The sequence below is a fragment of the Phodopus roborovskii genome, unplaced genomic scaffold (genome assembly GCF_943737965.1).
Source record: "Phodopus roborovskii unplaced genomic scaffold, PHOROB, whole genome shotgun sequence".
Taxonomy (NCBI): Eukaryota; Metazoa; Chordata; class Mammalia; order Rodentia; family Cricetidae; genus Phodopus; species Phodopus roborovskii.
Genome location: NW_026126418.1, coordinates 78,744,002 through 78,764,079, shown reverse-complemented (window position 1 = coordinate 78,764,079; position 20,078 = coordinate 78,744,002). Strand labels below are relative to the sequence as shown.

The 20,078-nt window shown below is 48.5% G+C and overlaps 1 protein-coding gene across 3 annotated transcripts in view; it reads right to left on the bottom strand.

Moving 5' to 3' along the window:
- The window catches only part of Nek6 (NIMA related kinase 6), a 71,343-nt gene that overhangs the window by 28,644 nt on the left and 22,621 nt on the right, over positions 1-20,078 (bottom strand). For all 3 annotated transcript variants that reach the window (XM_051185383.1, XM_051185384.1, XM_051185385.1), the window contains exon 2: positions 4,741-4,859. In XM_051185383.1, the coding sequence (XP_051041340.1) occupies positions 4,741-4,859 (119 nt within the window). The remainder of the gene's footprint in view (positions 1-4,740; positions 4,860-20,078) is intronic.

Here is a 20,078-nt window from a genome sequence, read left to right as displayed (position 1 = left end):
TGTGGGACATTTCTTGAGCATCAGAGTTCCGACCCTGATTTAATTCGGGGGTGGGGGTAGAGGCAGAGTCTGCTCACTCTCTGGGCTAGGTCTGTATTGCTCTGCCTTGCCAGGCCTGTTTCTCAACCCAGGGTACCCTGGGCATGGTCCAGTTTGCCAAGCACCTGAGTGACTCCGAGCCTGCTATCCATTCACTAGGACTGCATACTGTAGGCTGCTGGTAGGGATGACACAATGGGAAGTCATTCCTGGCTCCTTAGAGCAGGGATGGCCCTCGGTTCTTCCTCAAAGGCAGAGGAACAGCCAGGGTCCAGGGCTATGAGGAGGCAGGCTGAAGATCCTGCAACAACTCCCACTCCTCCACAGCTGCCTAGCAGAGAAGGCCTGAGCTGCAGAGGGAGGATGGTGTACATCAGGAGGAGGAAGAGAATGGAGCAGCCAGCCTCTGAGAGCCTGACCACAGACAACAGGAGTGGCCTGGTATCAAGAAGACAGCTGAGGTCCATGGCAACTGTCCCCAGCTGCATCCTTCCTTGAAATGTCACTAGTTTTCTGAAGCCCAGGCAGGATAGATAGGGGACAATGGGAGAGGATTCCCCTAGGACTCTCATCCTATTCCAGAAAGCCCAGAGAAGTCAGGCTTTTTCTCCTAAGTCAGATCAAATTGGGCCACAAGTACCCCTACCCCCACCCCTTTGCTAATTTGAGTTTAAAATGTTTGAACCATAATACGCTTTGGCCATCGAAAAACCCTTCTTTCGTTATGCTTGCTCCCTAAACAGGAGCATAAAATTACATGTTAGAAGGATAAAAATGCATTCACCCAATTAATTTTTTGAAATCTCATTAAAAAATTTAGCCTGACTGAGTCAGACTTCTGACCCGAATTTTAATCATCTTTACACTGGATGAGCCTCTTCTCCCTCATCTGGTGATGCATCATTAATTTTAAGGCAACTGTTTCTATGATTTTAAAAAGCACACTTCATCAGCATGACATTTCCTGTAAATGAATTTCACCTTTAAAGATATCTGACACCATGTGTATAGGGAACTTACAGGGGACTGGGTTTCTATAAAGCAAAATGTTTTAAATATGCATTGCATAAAAGGGCTCAACTTACAAAGAGTCCACATTGTCAGACATTGTGAGGCCAACCTTGCTCAACAGAGTGCAAAGCTAAAAATGAAGGTATTCTTGCTACCTCAGAGCACTGGCTACTTATCTTCTGAGGCAGAAGGACTCAGTGATCACACTGTTAGCATAATTCGTCACTGCCATCATCCCAGAAGTCTACTACAGGCTTCATGGGCCATTGGTTCAGAGAATTGCTTGTAGCATAGAGATATTATGACAGGCACTAAACAAACTGCAGTAAACCAGTACCGCCTCCACAGGATGATCCTGGTACCTAGAGTTGAGAGCTGCCAGCTGAGAGCACTGCTGGGCAAAGACTGGAAGGTGAACACTGGGGGTCCTCCTCCACTACCACCCCAGCACAGCTGGCACTTCCCTGTGCACATCAGCCTGCCCCAATTCTACCCTTTGTAAGTCTCAGGCCTCCACCCTAAGGGATCTTTACAAAACCCACATTAGGTTCCTCCTTAACTCAAGTGACCAAGCACCAGTTCTTTGCTCTTGGCTGAAGAGGTAGAGGTATGTGTGTGAGTGTGTGTGTGTGTACATGTGTGCGTGCATGCATGTGTGTGTGTGTGTGTATGTGTGTACATGCGTATGTCCACTGTCTTCTTCAATCATTCTCCACTTTACTTTTGAGACAGGGTCTCTCACCGAAGCCAGAGCTCACCAGATTCAGCTAGACTGGACAATGGGTGAACCCCAGAGGCTCATATGGCCCCACTTTCCTGGTGCTGAGTTATAGAAGTTACCACTGTGTACAGCATGGCAAGCACTCTAATGACTGAGCTATTTTCTCAGCTCTTTGAGTTTCAATAGCCATTAATATTTGCTCATTAAACTTTGCCATCCACCATCACTTCTTTTTTGTTTTGTTTGATTTGGGTTTTTTTTTTTTTTTTTTTTTTTTTTTTTTTGAGACAAGGTTCTTCGTGTATCCCTAGCTGTCCTGGAATGTGCACTGTAGACCAGGCTGGCTTTGAACTCACAGAGATCCTCCTGTCTCTGCTTCTCAAGTGCTTCCATCATCAGCTCTTTGGGAAGGTTTGCATATAGATTTGGTCTATGAAACACACCCATGGATAGCTGCCTCCAGGTCCCTGCAAAGTATGCACATGACTCCAAATAGAACTGATCTCAGATTGCCCATAGGAGGTTTCTGAAGACCTGTCAGCAGGAGCTTCTCACACAAGAAACTCTCCCGTCTACACAATCTGCATCATTCTTGACTCTTATATAATCAATCACCAGAATCCTAGGTAAAGCCCAGCTTTCCTCTGTGTATGTGAACCTCACAGGTCAACGACATGGTTCAGCAAACAGATTTCCATACACTGATGGCTCTTTCAGCTACCGTAAAGCCACTGGCTTTGTGCCTAGAAGACTAACAAAGCCATAGGTGGACTGTTAGGAGTATCTGACCTTTCTGCCTCAAGAGGGTAGATTTAACTGTGGGAGCTTTGGCTTTGAAAACGGCAATAACTTTTCAATTATAAAAATGAAGTCTACACATGGCATTTCCTTGACATCCATGGTGTTGGGTGTTATGCTAGAGTTTAAAGCATATCACATCATTCACAGAAGTCTCAGGATAAAGGTGCCATTATCACCCTACAGATGAAGAAACTGAGGCTGAAAGGCTTTGTACCCAACCTCAGAGCAGGCAGAGCCTCATTCTGGGTTCTAATGATGGCCTGATAGGACACATTCCTCCTGCCATAAAGGGACATAACTTCACTGTCCATTCTAAATGTTTTAGTATGCTGACATGTGAGAGGCTTGGCTGCCATGCTCCCTAGATGGGGTAGAAACATAGTCACTTTGTGAGAGAGGTTGGCCGTCCTCTAACCTTGTCCCAGCTTGGAGTTTGCACAGCATGCTAGACCATGTACCCCAAGTCTTCAAGATTGGCCAGATGCAGGTGGGACTGGGGCATCTCTGCCTGATAGCCACTGCCCAGATCAGCCAACCCTGAGTGATTGAATCTAATTATATTTAACTATGTCATCACCCACTCCAACATGCGCGACAAGCTGCCGAGGACACTGTCACTGCTGCCTCCTCATTTCTCCTCACTTGAGAAATAATTACAGGCCTCTCTTCTCTGCCAAATGAGCCTGTAATTAACCCTAATTGCTCAAAATGCAACTGGCTAATTCTGGGAGATTAATCAAGGGGAATTCGATTGTTAGTGAATGACATAATGTGACAAATGGCTACATTACCTAAGTAGGCCCTGCTGCCCCCAGCCATCATCCTCATGTCCTGGCCTAGCTCTGGAGTTGTACCTCCCAAAATTCTACCTGGAAAAGGACTATTACATCTCAGCCAACAATGGACACAGAGTACAAATAGCATAAATGTCCTAGGACTGTCCACATACTTGCAAACAGTCCATGAGCTCATGTGGCATGTTTTTCTGGGTCTGCAGTAGGATCCTCTCTTGGGCTGACAAAGCCCTATGCCATAGATCATAACATAATAAGACTGCAAACACAAATTTAAAGCCCACTTACCTCCATGAGTCTGTGGTGTTTATAATTTACACAGTGGGTAGACCCTTTAGTCCTCCACAAGGAACTAGGATATTAGAAGTTTTCCATCGACTCTCCCTCTGATTTAGGTCTCTTGGCCTTTTGGTAAAAAGCTGACCCTGCCCACAGGGTCCTAAAGAATCTGGCCCAGGCACCAAGCTTATTGCCCTGCAGGCCATGGCCTGTCCCTTCCTTACAGAGGACTGTCTGGCCCTCTCAGTTGCATCAGGTGTTTTGCTCTGGCTCTGGAATCCTGGGGTTCCTCCAGTTTGGTATTTTTATGTTTCTATCCTTGGAGGCTATGTGCTTCCTGAGAGCTGACCTGGGCCTGCCTCACATAATTACATCCTAGGCAGTGCACTGCACATACAGGATGCATTTTTTTTTAAAGATATAGATGTATTTCTCTGACATGGTGGCACAAAGAATGCCTTTGTGCATTGGGCTAGAGACATCTTCCATCTAGTAGGAAGACTGCTGCAGGAATGAACATCCCAAGGCCATAGCCATGTGAGGGCATGCACACAGGTATGGGGGAACTCATGTGTTGGAGGAACACATGTAGATATGGGTCAAGGGCAGGAAATCTCCTCAGAGAGCAGTACCTGGCCTTGTGGTTTGGAGGAAGACTCAGGAGGACATTCTAGGTCAGGGGACAGATTGGGCAAAGGCACTAAGTGTACCTGACACTCAAAGCCACTTTTAGAGCAGTACCAAAGGCTGCTTGTCCCTCAGAGACATCTAAAGCCAGGATGAGGCGAGCATAGGGAGACAACCTCTAAGCCTCTTATGACTAAGGACAGCTGAACACAATTCAGACCAAATCAGAGGCTGACAGTGGCCCAGGAACAGAGCTTTCTGTTCACTCCTGAGTCCCTCCTCTCCTTGCACAGACCTGCAGACATGGAGCTGCTCCTCAATGGAAATCTTTGACTTAAGCACAGGGCTTAAGTACCTGGAAGCATTCAAGGAAATGCTCTGTATGGACAGCTATGCAGCTTCCTATAGGGAGGGAGGGGTTCGGTGAGGGACCCTCAATGTGCCTGGGAGACAAAAGAATGGGCTTACCTGTGGGTCTGGAGGGGGCACAGGTCCCAGTGCATGGCAGAGGTTGTTTGGACTCCCTCCACGGGGCATGTGGCTGGGCTGTCCTGCCATCCTGCATGCCAGCCTCACAAGGTCACAGGCTGTAACAGAAAATAAGGGCTGGTGACTTTCTCCTCCTGGCCACTTGTTCCATTTTATAGATGGATGAGCAGACAGCACATACATCACTCTCCTCACAAGTCTAGGACTCAACCCCTCAGGATACCTTCTCTCTATAATATACTGCCTCAGTTGCTAGGACTGTCCTTTGGAAGGGGGAAACCGAGTTACTCTACAGGGATAAGAGAACTGTCCACTACAGGCCCACCAGGAGCCCTGTATTACTTACTTTCCTGTGGTTGTGATAAAATGCCATGACCAAAAGCAACTTAGGAATAAAGTTTATTTTGGCTTACAATTCACATGGTTAGAGTCCATAATGGCAGGGACAATGTGGCAGCAGGTATGGCAGCCAGGACAGGGAGCTAAGCACTTACATCCACAGCATGAAACAGAGAGTGAATTGGAACTAGGTTGAGGCTATATAATTTCAAAGTCCACCTCCAGTGACATATTTCCTCCAGCAAGGATATACTTCCTAAACCTCTCCAACAGCAGAACCAACTTGGAACCAAGTGTCCAAATACCTGAGCCTACTGGAGACATTTCCCATTCAAACCACCATGAGATCCCACATTCAACCCACACACTACCAAACACTGAAGCCTAATTTTTTTCTACACACTTTCAGTCTGTTTTGCTGTTCCCAACATCACCACAGAAAGCGAAGTAGGCAGCCTGAGTGACCAGGAAACAGAACAAAACCAGACTCTGGCAGCATCTTCAGGGATGATCTCACATCCCCATCCCTGCTGGACCCCAGTGTAACACTGGAGGGCCCATGTTCTGTGTGGACCTCCAACAGGGTAGCTCTCCTGTCCAGTGCTGACCTGATAATGGTCCCACTATGTACCTAGTCCTGAGCAAAAGGCCACTGACTGTATCCCCTATTATTACTTCTACTTCAGGTATTAGAGGCAGCTTCTGGCTTTCCCAACATTCAAACCTCTCTGGGGCAAAGATCAAGGTGGACGTGCATGGAAGTTTTCTGGCTGGAGAAGGATCTGTACTCAACCCCATGATCCTTTTGTGTGGGAAAGTCTGCATGCACCCCCCACAGTAAGTCTTTAACATCCTCTATGTGCTAGGCCTGGGCTCAGGGTCCCACAAGACACATACAGAGGCATCAGTGTAGCTCAGGCAGTAAGAGCCCCATAGTATCCACAGACCCACCCTTTGTGTCCCAATCCTAGTGTGAACTCCAGGTGTCCTGACCCAGGCTACTGAGCAGCTGTAGGATAGTCCCCAGGGAGCCAGAAGCCCCTATGAATCATGGATAACCTTCCTAACATCTCCAGGGAATGAGCACACAAGCTGGTTTGTCCTGTCTCATGTAATTCACACTGTAGGGCCCTAGCTAAGAGATTGTTTGCATCAGCCCATTTCCTGTTACTATGCCAAAAATGCCTGAGTCTGGACAACTTTATAAAGAAAAGTTTTCCTGAGCTCACAGTGTTAGAGATCCAAGAGCTTGAAGCCAGTGTCAGATCAGCACTGGCAGGAAACTTGGTAGTTCACATTACAATGGCAGGGACTCCTGTGAAAAGGGTAGATCACATGGCCAGACAGGAGGCCAAACAGTCATTCATTCAGGGGTCAGACTTGAGCTTTTATAACAATTTAATCCTTCCTGGAGGCAGTGCCCCATGACCTAATGACCTCCCACTGAACTTTACTACTTAAAGATCCTACCATCTCTCAACAGCAGTAAGACAGGAACCAACACACTGCTATGGTTAGAACAGATACCCTGCAGATCTGGTTGGGCTGTAAGCCTCTCCCCAACTCTCTGAGTCCATTACCAACCACACAGGCCAGAACCAATTGTAACTTCTGGGTACACCAAGGGCACCTAACCCTCTGCACCCTGGCCTCCAGCACCATCCCTCCAGTATCCCTGGGCAGTCCTTTACCTACATTACTCTTTGAGTGGGTAAAAATTGTGTGTGGGTGCATATCTGTGTGTGCACCTGGAGGGCAGAGGTGGACAATGGTGTCTGCATCAATAACTTTCCTCCTTATTTTTGGAGATAGTCTCACTGAATCTGCAACTCACTGACTTAGCTACAATAGCTGGCCAGAGAGACCAGGGATCCCCCCTTTTCTCTTATCTCCTCAGCATGTGTTAGCATGTTGTGGGTGCTAGGGGTTAAATTCAGCTTCTCATATGTGCAGTAAGGACTTTCCTGACTAAGCTGTCTCCCAGCCCCTCCTGCTCTTTTGGGCACTTTATCATACTCTACATACAGCACATAAAGTCAACAGAAAGTGAGGCCACAAGAGGGCAGAGACAGATAGAAACCCTGACAGTAAGGGCCTCTACAGATAGAAACCATTACAGTAAGGGCCTCTACCAAGACAGCTAGCCGTGCCTGACCAGCACATTCATGCGGACTCCTGTCTGTGACATTAACCACGTTTGTTGTGGCTTGTCTTCACATGTGGAGATACACTTAAGTGTCTCTGACTGGGGATACATGTGGCATCATGGGTGGGCCTATCCCTCCCCGCACCCACCCACCACCTTACAGTAGATGGACCCGGATGCCCTCAGAATCTTTCCTCCTCCCACCATCTGGCTGAGCACCCTATTGTAGCACCACCTCTCCCAGGCTGACATGGTGGAGGACAAAAAGCCCCAGGATAAACAGAGAAGCACAGAGAAGCTTCCTCAGGCATTGCTGTTACTCAGGGGGAAAGCCTGTGACAACAAACCAGGTATGGGGGGGGGGAGAACACAATGTAAAATGCACATGAATTTGAAGATGAAACCAGTGTCTCCTTCAGGCTTAGCAGCTGGTGTCGGCAGCACCCTCTACACCCTCAAGGTGACATGCTCACCATCCTCTGCCCTTAGGGGTACCTCTGGGAAAAAGTTGGAGAACTGTCTTCAGGAGAAGGTTCCATCTTTATCTCAGGCTCTAGAATGAGCCCACAGGTTGCCCTGTCCTGGCCATTCATGTATCTGTTCTCCTGCTTGTGTGCCTGTCTGAACCTTGTCTCTGAATTCCCCTTCCCTCATCCTGTCTTGCCTAGCTCCAGGGGCCTGGGGGTGAGGGGTTGTGTGTGAATCTGTACTCTTTAACTTAGCAGCTAGGACCCTGAGCATATCTTGCTGAGGAAGGTCATGCCTCCTGGATCAGGCATCCAAACAGCTCAGGGGCCAAGCCATCTCAGAAATAACAGATAATGATGACAGTAGTTGCATTGGCCCTGTAAACTTTAACATAACTCCATGACATAAAGGCTGCAATCGTCTTATTGAACAAATGAAGAAACTGAGGCACAAGGAGGCTGAAGGCATGCCTGGGTCACATGGATAAACAGTGGGGCTGGCTAGGACTTACAACTAAGGTGGCATCCTTTTTCTGAGGCCACCACACTGTCACCTTTTCCGGTGACACTCTGTAAATGAGCCCTGTCTCCACTTAAGAGCAATGTGGTACCAGCGCACAAGACTGGGGGTAGGTAACCCTAGGGTTGGCCCACAAAGGGCCTTTCATCCAATAGAAGCCAATGGGCACTACCCTCCAGATCACACCCAGCTACTGTCCACATTATCTCTTCTGTCAAAGGCCTGGCATTGGCAAAGTACAGTCCCATGCACAGCCCGGGAGCACTTGTCACAGTGTTCCCCAGGAGGATCACTGGCCAGGTCCCCCAGAGGACCACTCCAGATGGAAAGAGTCTATCAGGGAAGGAGGGAGGCCCTTCTTTATGGATCATGCTTCCCACACATCTGCATTTTATAAGTAGGGAAACTGAGGCTCAAAGCCATTTGTCCAGTAAGCTACAGATGAAAATTTGAGTTCAGACTTCAGGGGCTCCTTTCAAGGCTTTGGTTGTCTCCCACAAGGAGTCTCCAAAGGGCAGGACTTGAAGGAGCCTGCATTCTGTAATACCCCAATAAAAACCCAAACTCCTCACACCACACATTTCTACAAAGAAAAACAAAAGCCCCCTGCTTCTTCCAGAGTCAGATGCAGGAAGGCTACAATAAAGGGCATCTGGAGAGAGATGGAGAGTGCAGGGGCAGACCAGAGGAACATGCTGTGAATAATAGGGGAGACTTTTAGCCTCTGAACCTGGGGATTCCAGGATCTCCCAGCCCCTGCCAAGCTGCAGAGCAGGTCCAAGCTAGGGGCCAAAAATCTGTGGAATGTGACTCAGAGCCACAGCCCTCACTGAATCATCTCAGACCACCTTCCTCTCGAGCAAGCTAGTGCCTGTGCTGTGAGGCGCTGTACCATGCACATACCATGTGGCCTTTCACCTAGGCTCCTGTCTTTGGTGTGAAGAGCAACAAAAAGCTGTGACGTGTCTACCAGGCAGCTAGAGAAGAATCTAGAACAACCTAGGGCTTGGGAGGGGTCTGCTAGAGAGCTGCATGGCCAAGTTCAAGTGTTAGCTCATTTTCCTATGACCAGTGTGTCAGTTTCCACACATGGGAAATGTGTGGAAACCATCAGATGGACCCCTAGGAGTATCTAGATGGACTGCATATTTTAGAAGATGCACAGTACACTAGGAACAGAGCTGGATACATGGAAGGAGCCAGAAGCCCTAGCTACAGTAAGCATTATTTATGCTCTCACTGAGTAATGAAGGGTAGCTGCCTCTACACATGGCAGTCATGAGGGCTGTAGCTCAGTCAGACATTTGCCCCAAGTCACAAAGATATCCCATTGAACATGTCTTCTTTCATATAAACTGTGGTCACTCTGTCTGACTTATTCAAAGCTTTCACTAATGTGGGAGGAACCCTGAGGTGTCAGGGCAGGATGGGTGCTGTTTTAGGTTGAACTCTAAGTTCCAAGTAGCCTTTCTCCTAAGACTGTCACCTGGCCCTTGCCTCCCAGTATCTGGTATCTTCATCTTGGGGTAAGTTTCACTTTTATCTGTGGCCAAACACCAGTCCTCATGGAGGCCAGCAGTCCCCAGAGGCTATCTGTGCCCCAAGACTGGGGCAAGGGCCCTGCCCAGAGCACATGTGCAGGCAGCCCCTGATGACAAAAGCCTAGCCTGGTGCCCACTTCCTAGAGCCTATAACTCCTAGAGAGGTCACAGGGTAGCATTGGCCAAGGTGAAGCCTAGAGCTGGAGGCCCAAGGCCCATTGTGGGAATACAGAAGGTCCCAGCTCTTAGTCACCCACGGGGGTCAAGACTGGCACAGCTTCAACCAACATCCACAGGTGATTTATCATCTCCTAAGATAAGGTACCACTACCTTTGTTGTGCAGATGATAAAATGGAGGCTCCAGAAAGGGCCTTGTCAAAGTAAGCCCACAAAGTAAGCCACAAAGCAATGAGATAAAGAAATCCAACTGGTAACTGCCTGGAAAGGAACATGGTGTGTACTATGTATATTCCATACAATTACCAGAATTCACATGCAGAGGAGGCCCAAGGTCACAAAGGAGGCAACAGGCACAGTTGACACTCAGTCTGTTTGGTCCATCTACACTGCCTTGGGAGGGACACAAATGCATATGTGAATAGGTAGACTGAATGAATGAATCCAGCTCAGACATGCAGCTATAGCTAAAGTACACTCCCCAGGCAAATGCCCCTTCTTCACTACTCTCAGGATAAGCAAATGTTATTGGCTTATTACTTGAAGGAAGCAGTCAGAGCCAAATTCCGGAGGCCTATTAAGCTGGAAAAGACACAGATGGTGTCTGGTTAGTTCTGTGTCCCCTTGCCCTTTCCAACTCCGCCCTTCCAAAGCACACATACTGCTCAGATGCTGAAGCTCTATAGTCATGGACAGCTGGCTTCTCTAAGTGCAGGCCACGCTGAGGTACATGGGTCCCTTTCCCTGAGAGACCTGCAACCAGCTCCCTGGAGCTGTGTGGTGCCCAGAACTACACAGGGCTCCCCCATACTTTCTTCTCCTCTCCCCTTTCTTTCCCTTGCCTATTCCCTCTCTTGCACCCCTGCCCCTGCACCTCTACCTAAATCTAACTTCCTTCTGCCAATCTAGGCTCCCTCTGGGGTACTCCAGACCCAACCATAACTACACTCAACAATGCTCAGATCAGCTGCAGACTGCCCTTCCTGAATAGCCATCTCAGCAAGAAACAGGTTCCACCTAGAGCCTTACCTTCCCTCACAGCCCTGAATGATCATCATGTTTCTGCCTCCAAAGTCTCCCTCCCTCAAATCTCCTTCAAGACTTAACCCTTTCCAGAAGTCCCTGCCACCACCACCCCAGCCCACCACAGGTTCTCTTTTCCCTACACCTGTAGAGAGATCAGAGGAGGCCTTCTTCAGGAGTCCTCTAGTCTCTGATTCATTCCCTTGAGACAAGGCTGGTAGTCAGCAGGTCCCAGAAATCTTCCTGTCTTTTCCCCACCACTCATCTGTGGTTATGGGCATGTACAGTCATGCCAAGTTTAGTATGTGGGTGCTGGGGATCTGAACTCAGGTTCATGCTTACACGCAAGTGTTCTTACCCACTGAACCACCCCAACAAGTCTGCACTGATTCCAAGGCAAAGCCCCCAGATCAGAGTGAGATGTTCCCAAGCCATACCCAAATGGCACTGGCCTGTCCACTACACTCCCACCCACCAGGCACCCCACCATAGCTACACTACAGAACCTCCCTGCCCTTTCATAGCACCCCAGTCCTTCTAGACTTCTCCACACATCAGCCTTCACCCAGAAGATCTATCCATGACCTCTTAATTCACAAAGTCACACTTACCTACCAGGGTCGAGTCTATGGCCTGCCTTGGGCTCAGAAATTGTTGTGGGATATTGGGAAAGTGTCATTCTCTCCCTGAGCTCAAAGTTCCTTATAATGCAGGGGCACCCATACCTTCCAGGATGGCCAGGTGATCCCAGTATGATAGGCTGCACATGAATTTCTGCCTAAAACCAACACTTAGGGACACAGATTGCTTCCTGTCATCATACCTGCTTCTGAAGCTGGACTTCAAGAACAGAAACTGACCAAGCTGCTAGGCTGTGGAAGGCATGGAGGTCCTAGCACTCACAGGTAAGCAGCACTAAAGGGAACCAGGGTTGTTCCTTCAAAGTGAGGGGCACATAATCTTCCCAGAAGGCTGGGAGCAGATGGGTTAATAGCCTTGTGACCTCTGTGCTATGAGACCATACCAGATCCTCTCCCAGACCCTTATCATGAGCCTGTCAATATATAGAACCCATCTTTTTTTAAAATAATTTATTTAACTTTGTGTTGATGGAAAGGTATCAGATCCCTTGGAACTGGAGTTACAGACAGTTGTGAGCTGCCATGTGGGTGCTGGGAAATGAACTCACGTCCTCTGGAAGAGCAGCCAGTGCTCTGAACCACTGAGCCATCTCTCCAACCCCTATATAGAACCCATCTTTATAGAAGATGTCAGTCACATGTACTTTACAGAGTTTTGATGCAATTATATCTTAAGCTTTATTGTGCACATGGGACTGAATTAATTAATCACCAAAAAAATTTCACCAAATAGTGCAGTGCTTAAATATGTCTAAAATAAACTACTACAGGTCAGACTCTCAAAAGTTTGAATCAGCACTGGCTATTAAGTTGTATCAAACCAAACTGCCTTCTTTTCTCCCACAGATCTTTACTCTGCTGACCGTGGTGGTCACAGAGACTGCCCCCCCCACACACACACGGCCTTGCCCAGGTCTGACATAAAAGGAACTTAATGAAAGCTGACCAGACAAACTCTCACTGCCTGGCAGAGAGGCTCAGCCAAAACATCCAAAGCAAACCATACCACACACTGTGGGGTTCCCAGGACTTGTGAATATCAACAGTAGTTCCTGATCACATTTCTGCTACTGTTTCTGGGTAACAAAGGGGCTATAACCATCTGTCTTTCCTTAAAGGAACAGTGAGACAATGGGGTTCTGTGGTTAGACCCTGGTTTAAATTGCTCAAGATAAAGCTGAGATATGCGAAGTGTACTCTGCACACACCCCACCTGTGGATGTCTGCAACCCCCATTTAACAGATCAGGAATCTGAGGCACAGAGAAGTTAGATGACCTATCAAGTTGGTAAACAGTGGGACCTGTGTGATCCCAGCCCTTACTCCAAAAGTCTGGGATTTCTATCACTTGCCTAGAGCAATCCTTGGAAATCACCAGGAGCCAGAAGCTAAGGATCAATTTCCCCAGGGTCCCCAGGTTCCTAGGAAACCCACCAACCCAGTGACTCCTGCTGAGCTCTCACCTCAGAAATGAATTTTCTCAAGACTTTGGCAGGTTCTCTTATATCTGAAGTGAATGGTCTCCTGGAAAATTCACTCCACCCCAAATATCCAACTGCACAGCCTCCTCCAGGCAGAATTCTTGGATTCCCTCCCTTGCACCCAGTGTGTCACTAGAGGCTTGGCTCTGGTACTTCATGAAGTTTCTGTCTGATCATGGCTTCCCTTCCCTCAAAGGTAGAGACCAAGTCACTTTCCTCTGGGACTCAGTGGGCACAGAAGAGGGTTAGGCAAAGGCTGCCAGAGGCTGCAAGGGAGAGACTGGCATCCCTGGCAGCCTGGAGAGCCAGGGCTAGGGAAGGGCACTCTTCAAGGAAGAAATTCTTGAGAGTAGAAATCCATCTGTCCCTGTATCCTTTCTTAGACACTGTTATTCACACAACCAACAGCTGGACAAGAAAATCAGCACAGCAGCTCCAAGGGGCTACAGCTGCAAGTTCTGTCCCAAGCTTGCCCTGAGGCCCAGTAGAGAGCCAGTTATCCCTAGTGGCCCCCTGAATAACCCTAGCTTCAGCTCCCACCCCACACAAATGCACTCCACCTGTCCCCACTACTATGCCAGGAGTTCTAGCAAAGACTGGGAACTACTTAACAGGATCCTGGCTGTTAGCACCTGTCCTGCCCCATAGCAGTGTCAAAGTTCTCTCAGGCTAGTGACATGCTCTACTCCCTTGCTGCCCCTGCTGGCAGGCAGTTGAGGAACCAGTGGATAGCAGAGATGCAGCTAAATCTGGTGACCCTCTGAGTTCAGGCTCTGGAGGCCTCTGGAGTCTGGCTCCTGGTCACTTGCTGGGCAAGCCCACAGAATACAAGTAGCGAGAAAGGGGAAAGAGCTCCCTATAGCAGGAGATTGGCAGGGCTGGTACCTTCCAAAATGAGCAGCAGCTCTAGGGCAGGTCTGTTCAGCTGAGGGTTGAGGACTGGTGAGGTGCCAGAGCCTTTGGGGATCCAAAGGCCTCTCAGTGCCAAGGCAGGTGAGGGACATGGGGTCCCTCTGTCTGCTTGTGGGACTTCCCCTTCCAAAGACTCCAGTCCTCAGGTACCTCCAAAAGGAAACTCCCCACCACGCAGGGCTCCAAAAATAGCTGGGACTGCCACCTCCATGGTGAATGGAACTTGTCACAGCCCCCACAGAGACTCTTGCTTACCAGTGAGTACAAGCTAGTGGCAGTGGCCACCAGATGATATAGAAGTTTAAAATGGTACCAGAGTCCTCCTGGGATGGCCTGGTCAGCTTCTCATCTTATCCACCAGGCAGAAGGGTAAGAGGTAGATCATTTGGGACTATGAGCACAACAGGGCCAATATCAGCCTGGACACAGACACAGACACAGACACAGATACACACACACACACACACACACACACACACACACACACACACACACCAATGCTGTCCCCAAGCTGATACCACTTCCTCCCTATACAAAGGGATTTTCCCTTCAGGCTATCACTTTCATCCATCACCTAGCACTTGAACATTGGATGCAATGAGTCAGTCTAGGATCCAAGAGGGAAGCCAAGGAAACTCTTCCCTTGTCCCTTGTGCTATATCCCAGCAAGCATAAAAGTCTTTGTCCTGGCCAGGCAGATCTCTCTGAGTTTGAGTCCAGCCTGGTCTACAGAGCTAGTTCCAGGACAGGCTCCAAAGCAACACAGAGAAACCCTGTCTCAAAAAAAAAAAAAAAAAAGAAAAGAAAAGAAAAAGAAAAAGAAAAAGAAAAAAGTCCTTGTCCCTTTAAAAGCCCAGTCCTTCCTGGGCTGAGCAAGTGTGAGGACCTAAATTCAGATCCCTAGAACCCAGGTAAGCTGGACACGGAAGTATGTCTACATTCCCAGAACTCCCTGTAAGAAGAGAAGTCATGGTTGCTTGCAGCCACAAACAAGAGACTATTTCAAATAAGATGGATGCAAGGGGAGACAACTTAGTTGGTCTCCTGACCCCCCACATGTATTCATACACAAGTATGCATGAACACCTACAAGGGGTGTATTTTTAATAAAAACAAAAGCTTGCCCCTTCCTCTTCTTTGTGTGCTGGGCAAGACCTATCTGTAGGCCATGAAAGAGGGTCTGTCAAACCCCAGGGCTAGTTTTGAGCCCTGGCTCTATGACTGCCCTCACTAAGTGCCCTGTTTTTCTCACAGATTAAATGGGGACAAGGATAGCATCTACTGTCCCAGGATGCTAGAGGACTACATGACATTACTGGGGTCAAAAGTGCTCTGGGCCTGACTCCTAACAGACACCCAAACAGTGGGATCATTGTTTCATCTGAGTCCACCCTTACTCAGCATCGGGATTTGCTCTCTAAAACAAGTCCAGAGGTCCAGAAATTGAGGTCTTGGAAGGTTCCCAGTCCCTCTCCCCCTTTGCCAAGCCCTTCTAGCTGCCTCTTCTATGTAGAAACTATGCTAACAACTGAAAACCCAGGATGCCAAAAACAAAAGGCCCCTGTTCTTACTGGGGTCATGAGTCAGAAGAACATCCAACAGTGTCCCAAGAAGTAAGGGTTGTCACACATAGCTTCTCATCACTGCTACCCATCCATCCCCAAAGTCTCAGTACTAGACAGGTGGGCAGGACTGGACTGAGGGAAAGGGGTCCCCAGCAGAGGACATGGGATTCAAAAGCACAGTGGCGCCTGGGTTCATGCTCTAGCTCTTCCTCATGTCACACATGTCCTCTATATTCTTACAAGGGATGAGGACAGCATTTATTGTCCTCAGGCCTGCTCCAGGCTTCACTCCAAAGGCCACACTTGCCTTCTCCAGAACAAGAGCCACTTCTACCCTGCACCCCATCTGTAAGCCCAGTACTGTGGGGACTGATACTGGCATATGGCAGCTGTAGCCCCAGAGGCATGGCCACCTGTCAATACACCTTCCCCACCGGCCCCAAATGCAGGGCATATGCCTAGTACCAGCTCCCATGGTGACAGCTGCTGGGCCCAGACCATCCATTCTTAGGGGCTGGCCTCCATGGCCAGGTCCTGGGTATGATTTTCCCAAGAAGGAGGTGGTCAAAGACCTGTTTCTTGCATGACCCCATCAGCCTGGTTCACAGAGATGGTTCCAGATAAATGGGGTATGAGAACCACAGTGAGTTCCCTCCAGTCTCCCATGACATTATCTCCTTAGTCCAGTCCTGCTACCCACATGGCTACATAACCACAAGTCCTGCAGCTACTTCCTATGCCTCCCCTGATCAGACATCTGCTGGGCATGAATTGGATCTGGAACATGTGGTCATTTTTTCAAAGGGTAAATTTTTGTTTTGCATGTGTGAAGGTGTGGCACATATGTGATTTTATGTTCATGTTCACATATGTGTGTGGAGGCCAGAGTTTTTAGTCAGTGTCTCCTACAATTCTCCACTTCATTTGCTGACATGGGGTTCCTCACTGAACATGAAGCTTGCCCTGGGGCTCCTGTCTGCCTCCCACGCACTGGGATTACTGTTGCACCACACATCTGCTCAGCTTTTTATGTAGGTGCTAGTGAACTGGGTACTGGCCCTCATGCCTACAAGGCAAGGGTTTTATCCCCTAGGCTATCTTCTCAGCTTCTAATATGTGGCCACTTTTAACTCCACCTGAGGGACTTTGGCTCTGAGTTGTGGTGTACATTGCTTGGTGGCCCAGGACTCAGGTAAGTCCAAGACTATCTCTGGTCTCAGTTTGCCCACCTATAACATGGATATGAGGTGATCCTTTATGTGCGATGTTTGACAACAATGATGGACAATTTGTGACCCCCTGGGGTCCCTGTAACTGAACTGGGAGTCTAGTATCCAATCCCATGCTTACTTTTAGGAGGGAAGGAAGAGCCAAGAGGATCTGTTCTCTGGCCTGAGAACCCTTTCTGCATGCTGTTGCCATCATGTGGGGTCCCTAGCACTCGTCCCCCATGAGCTCCCAAACACAACCACAGTGGCAGTGCACAAAGAGAGTGCTACACCCAGAGTTCCCCTAACCACCAGCTTCTGGGCCAGGACCCCCCCCCCAGGACACTGGCAGTAATCATGCTCACAAAGCTGCTTTGCAAGGCAGTCTTGTGCACCTACAGATGAAGAAATAGCCTAGCCCACTGTGTTCCAGCTGGGGAAGAGCTTGTCTGAGAACTCAGACCTGTGACTTCCCCTGGGTGAGCTACATCCTTGCCTTCTGAGAAGAAGCAAATTGGCATGGGGGGTAGGGGTGGGGGAGTGAAGGGATGACAACCAGACCAAAGTGTTTTACAATGCTGTTTGGAGGATCAAGGAGGCTTCTGGGAGGTAGCTCAACACAGGCTCTGGAGTCCGAGACCCAGGTTCAAATCCTATGCTGCCAGGGTCCCAGCTAACTCTGTAGTTCTGTCTCCTGAAAACAGGGGCTTTTACAGGACCTCCCATGTATGAACATATGCTGGTTAATACCTGCTGTGGCCCAAGCATACATAGGAGCTCATGTGTGGCTACTGTGACACTGTGAGGATGAATTTCCCAGCCAAACATGCTCAGTCAAGAACAAATTCCCTGCTGGACAATGGCAGCACATGCATTAATCCCAGCACTTGGGAGGCAGAGACAGGAGATCTCTGTCTACAAAGTAAGGATCAGGACAGAGAAACCCTGTTTCAAAAAACAAACAAATAAATAAAAACCCAGATCCCTGCAGCATATGCTCTGTGAAACCAATCCTTCACAGTAAAGCCATTCCTCAGTCTCCCAGGGCCCAGGCCTGATGCACTTAGGGTCTTGGGTGAACCTCAGGACACCCAGGCTCCCTTTTTATCCTCCTGAAGCTGGGACCCAGAAGAGATGGCAACAGCATTTCACAAGTTACCAGGATGAATCTGAGCTATCCCTTCCCCCACCACTTTAATACATAAATCTTGGCCTGGACTGGTAACAGACCCTATATATTTACATGACAATCTAGCCTCATGATCACAGGTCTAGCAGTTCTGGCAGGCAGCAGGACTGTGGTCCTAGGAGAGTCACTATTTCCCCATGATTTTTATTGTCAATTATATCCTGACAGTTACAGGGCTCTGCTCTGGGCCTGGCAGGAATATGGCACACGGAGGGCTGGGGACGCTGCATATCCTAACTGTAGTACTGCAGACTGTCCTCTGGGTTCATCCACCCACCAGGTGTTTGTGTGATACACAGATTCTAGAACCTCAGATTGGGGGCCTGAAGGTACCTAGACATAGATACTTGAAGCCCAGGTGTACTCCTGGTGGCTTTGGGGGGCCATGGTGGGAGTAGGGTGAAGGTGTTGCATTGCAAGGCTGGGGCATGGAGGTGTGCTGAGCTATCTATTACTGATTCAAGGAGCTTGTTAAGTCTTTAGGGATTTATGAGACAGTTGAACTCAACCATGGGAAGAAATTAGCAAGTAGTATAAATCAAGAGACAATGCTTTATTAAACATTCTCTAGGCACAGAAAGGGTGCCGCAGCAGGCTATTGGGGACCTGGGAGAGGACAGGGGCTGAGGAGTCAGCTGTGACTCCTTGCTACACAGTGTGACTTTGAGCACATTATCTCCCTTTTGGAGCCCCAGCCATTCTCTCTCTCTCTCTCTCTCTCTCTCTCTCTCTCTCTCTCTCTCTCTCTCTGTGTGTGTGTGTGTGTGTGTGTGTGTGTGTGTATACAAATACATACATACATACACAGAGAGAGAGCCTCCCTCTGTACAATATGCGCACACACCTAAGCTCCTTGAGTATGAGAGAACTGCCATACACTACAGAAGCTCCCTAGTGATGTCTAGCAGCTATTGTCACTTGTTCAACACTGAGCACCTACTTTGTATTGAACAGTATGAGTCAGAGACATAATAGCATCCTAGGGTAACCAATGTTGCATTATTGGGTTTTTTAAAATTAATTTTTTATTTAAATTTTAAAAATCCATTTTACATACCAATCCCAGTTCCCTCTCCTTCCTGTCCTCCCATTTCCCCCACCAACCTCCCATCCCACCCCCCATACACTCCTTAGGGAGGGTGAAACCACCCATGGAGGATCATCAACGTCTGTCACATCATTTTGGGCAGGACCTATGCCCTCCCTCATGTATCTAGGTTGAGAGAGGGCCCTCCATAGGCAATGGGCTCCCAAAGTCCATTCGTGCATTAGGGATAAATACTGGTCCCACTGCCCAGGCCTCCCACTGACACCCAGGTTATCAGGGGGCCTGGTTTGGCCCTGTGCTGGTTTCCCAGCTATCAGACTGGGGTCCATGAGCTCCCACTTGCTCAGATCAAATGTTTCTGTGGGTTTTCCCAACATGGTCTTGATCGCTTTGCTCATGGATAGTTGGATTCCAGAAGTTCAGTTCAGCGTGTAGCTATAAATCTCTGCTTCTGCTTCCATCAGCTACTAGATGAAGGCTTATGCTTTACTTTCTGTAAACTTTCTGTTCACTCACTCAGGATGGTTTCTTCTAGTTTCATCCATTTGCCTGCAAATTTCAAGATTTCATTGGGTTTTTGTTTTCTTTTGTTTGCTTGTTTGTTTTTGTTTTGTTTTGTTTTTTTCTGCTGAGTATTACTCCATTGTGTAAATGTACCACATTTTCGTTATCCATTCTTTGGTTGAGGGGCATCTAGATTGCTGCTATGAACATAGTTGAACAGATGTCCTTTTGGTATGAATGTGCACCAATGATGCATCCTTTGTATGTGGCACTCCTAATGGACTGCAGAGGGAATGTCACCCACCTTATGGGAGCTCCTGACAGCCTTGGAAGACATGCATTGCAGGAATGAGACCCATCTCTAAGGTAAGAAAAGGAACTAGAGGCTTGGACCCACTGGCCTGTTGTGGCTTCTGCCTAGGAACTCCCATGTTAGCCAGACAGTCCCCTGTTGGTACTGGGCCATCCAGGAAGAAGACAGACAGGAGACTGTGTAAGTCTGGGCTCCTGGGTCCTTTGCTTCACATCTTTCCCCTGGGGGTTCTGGGATTCAAT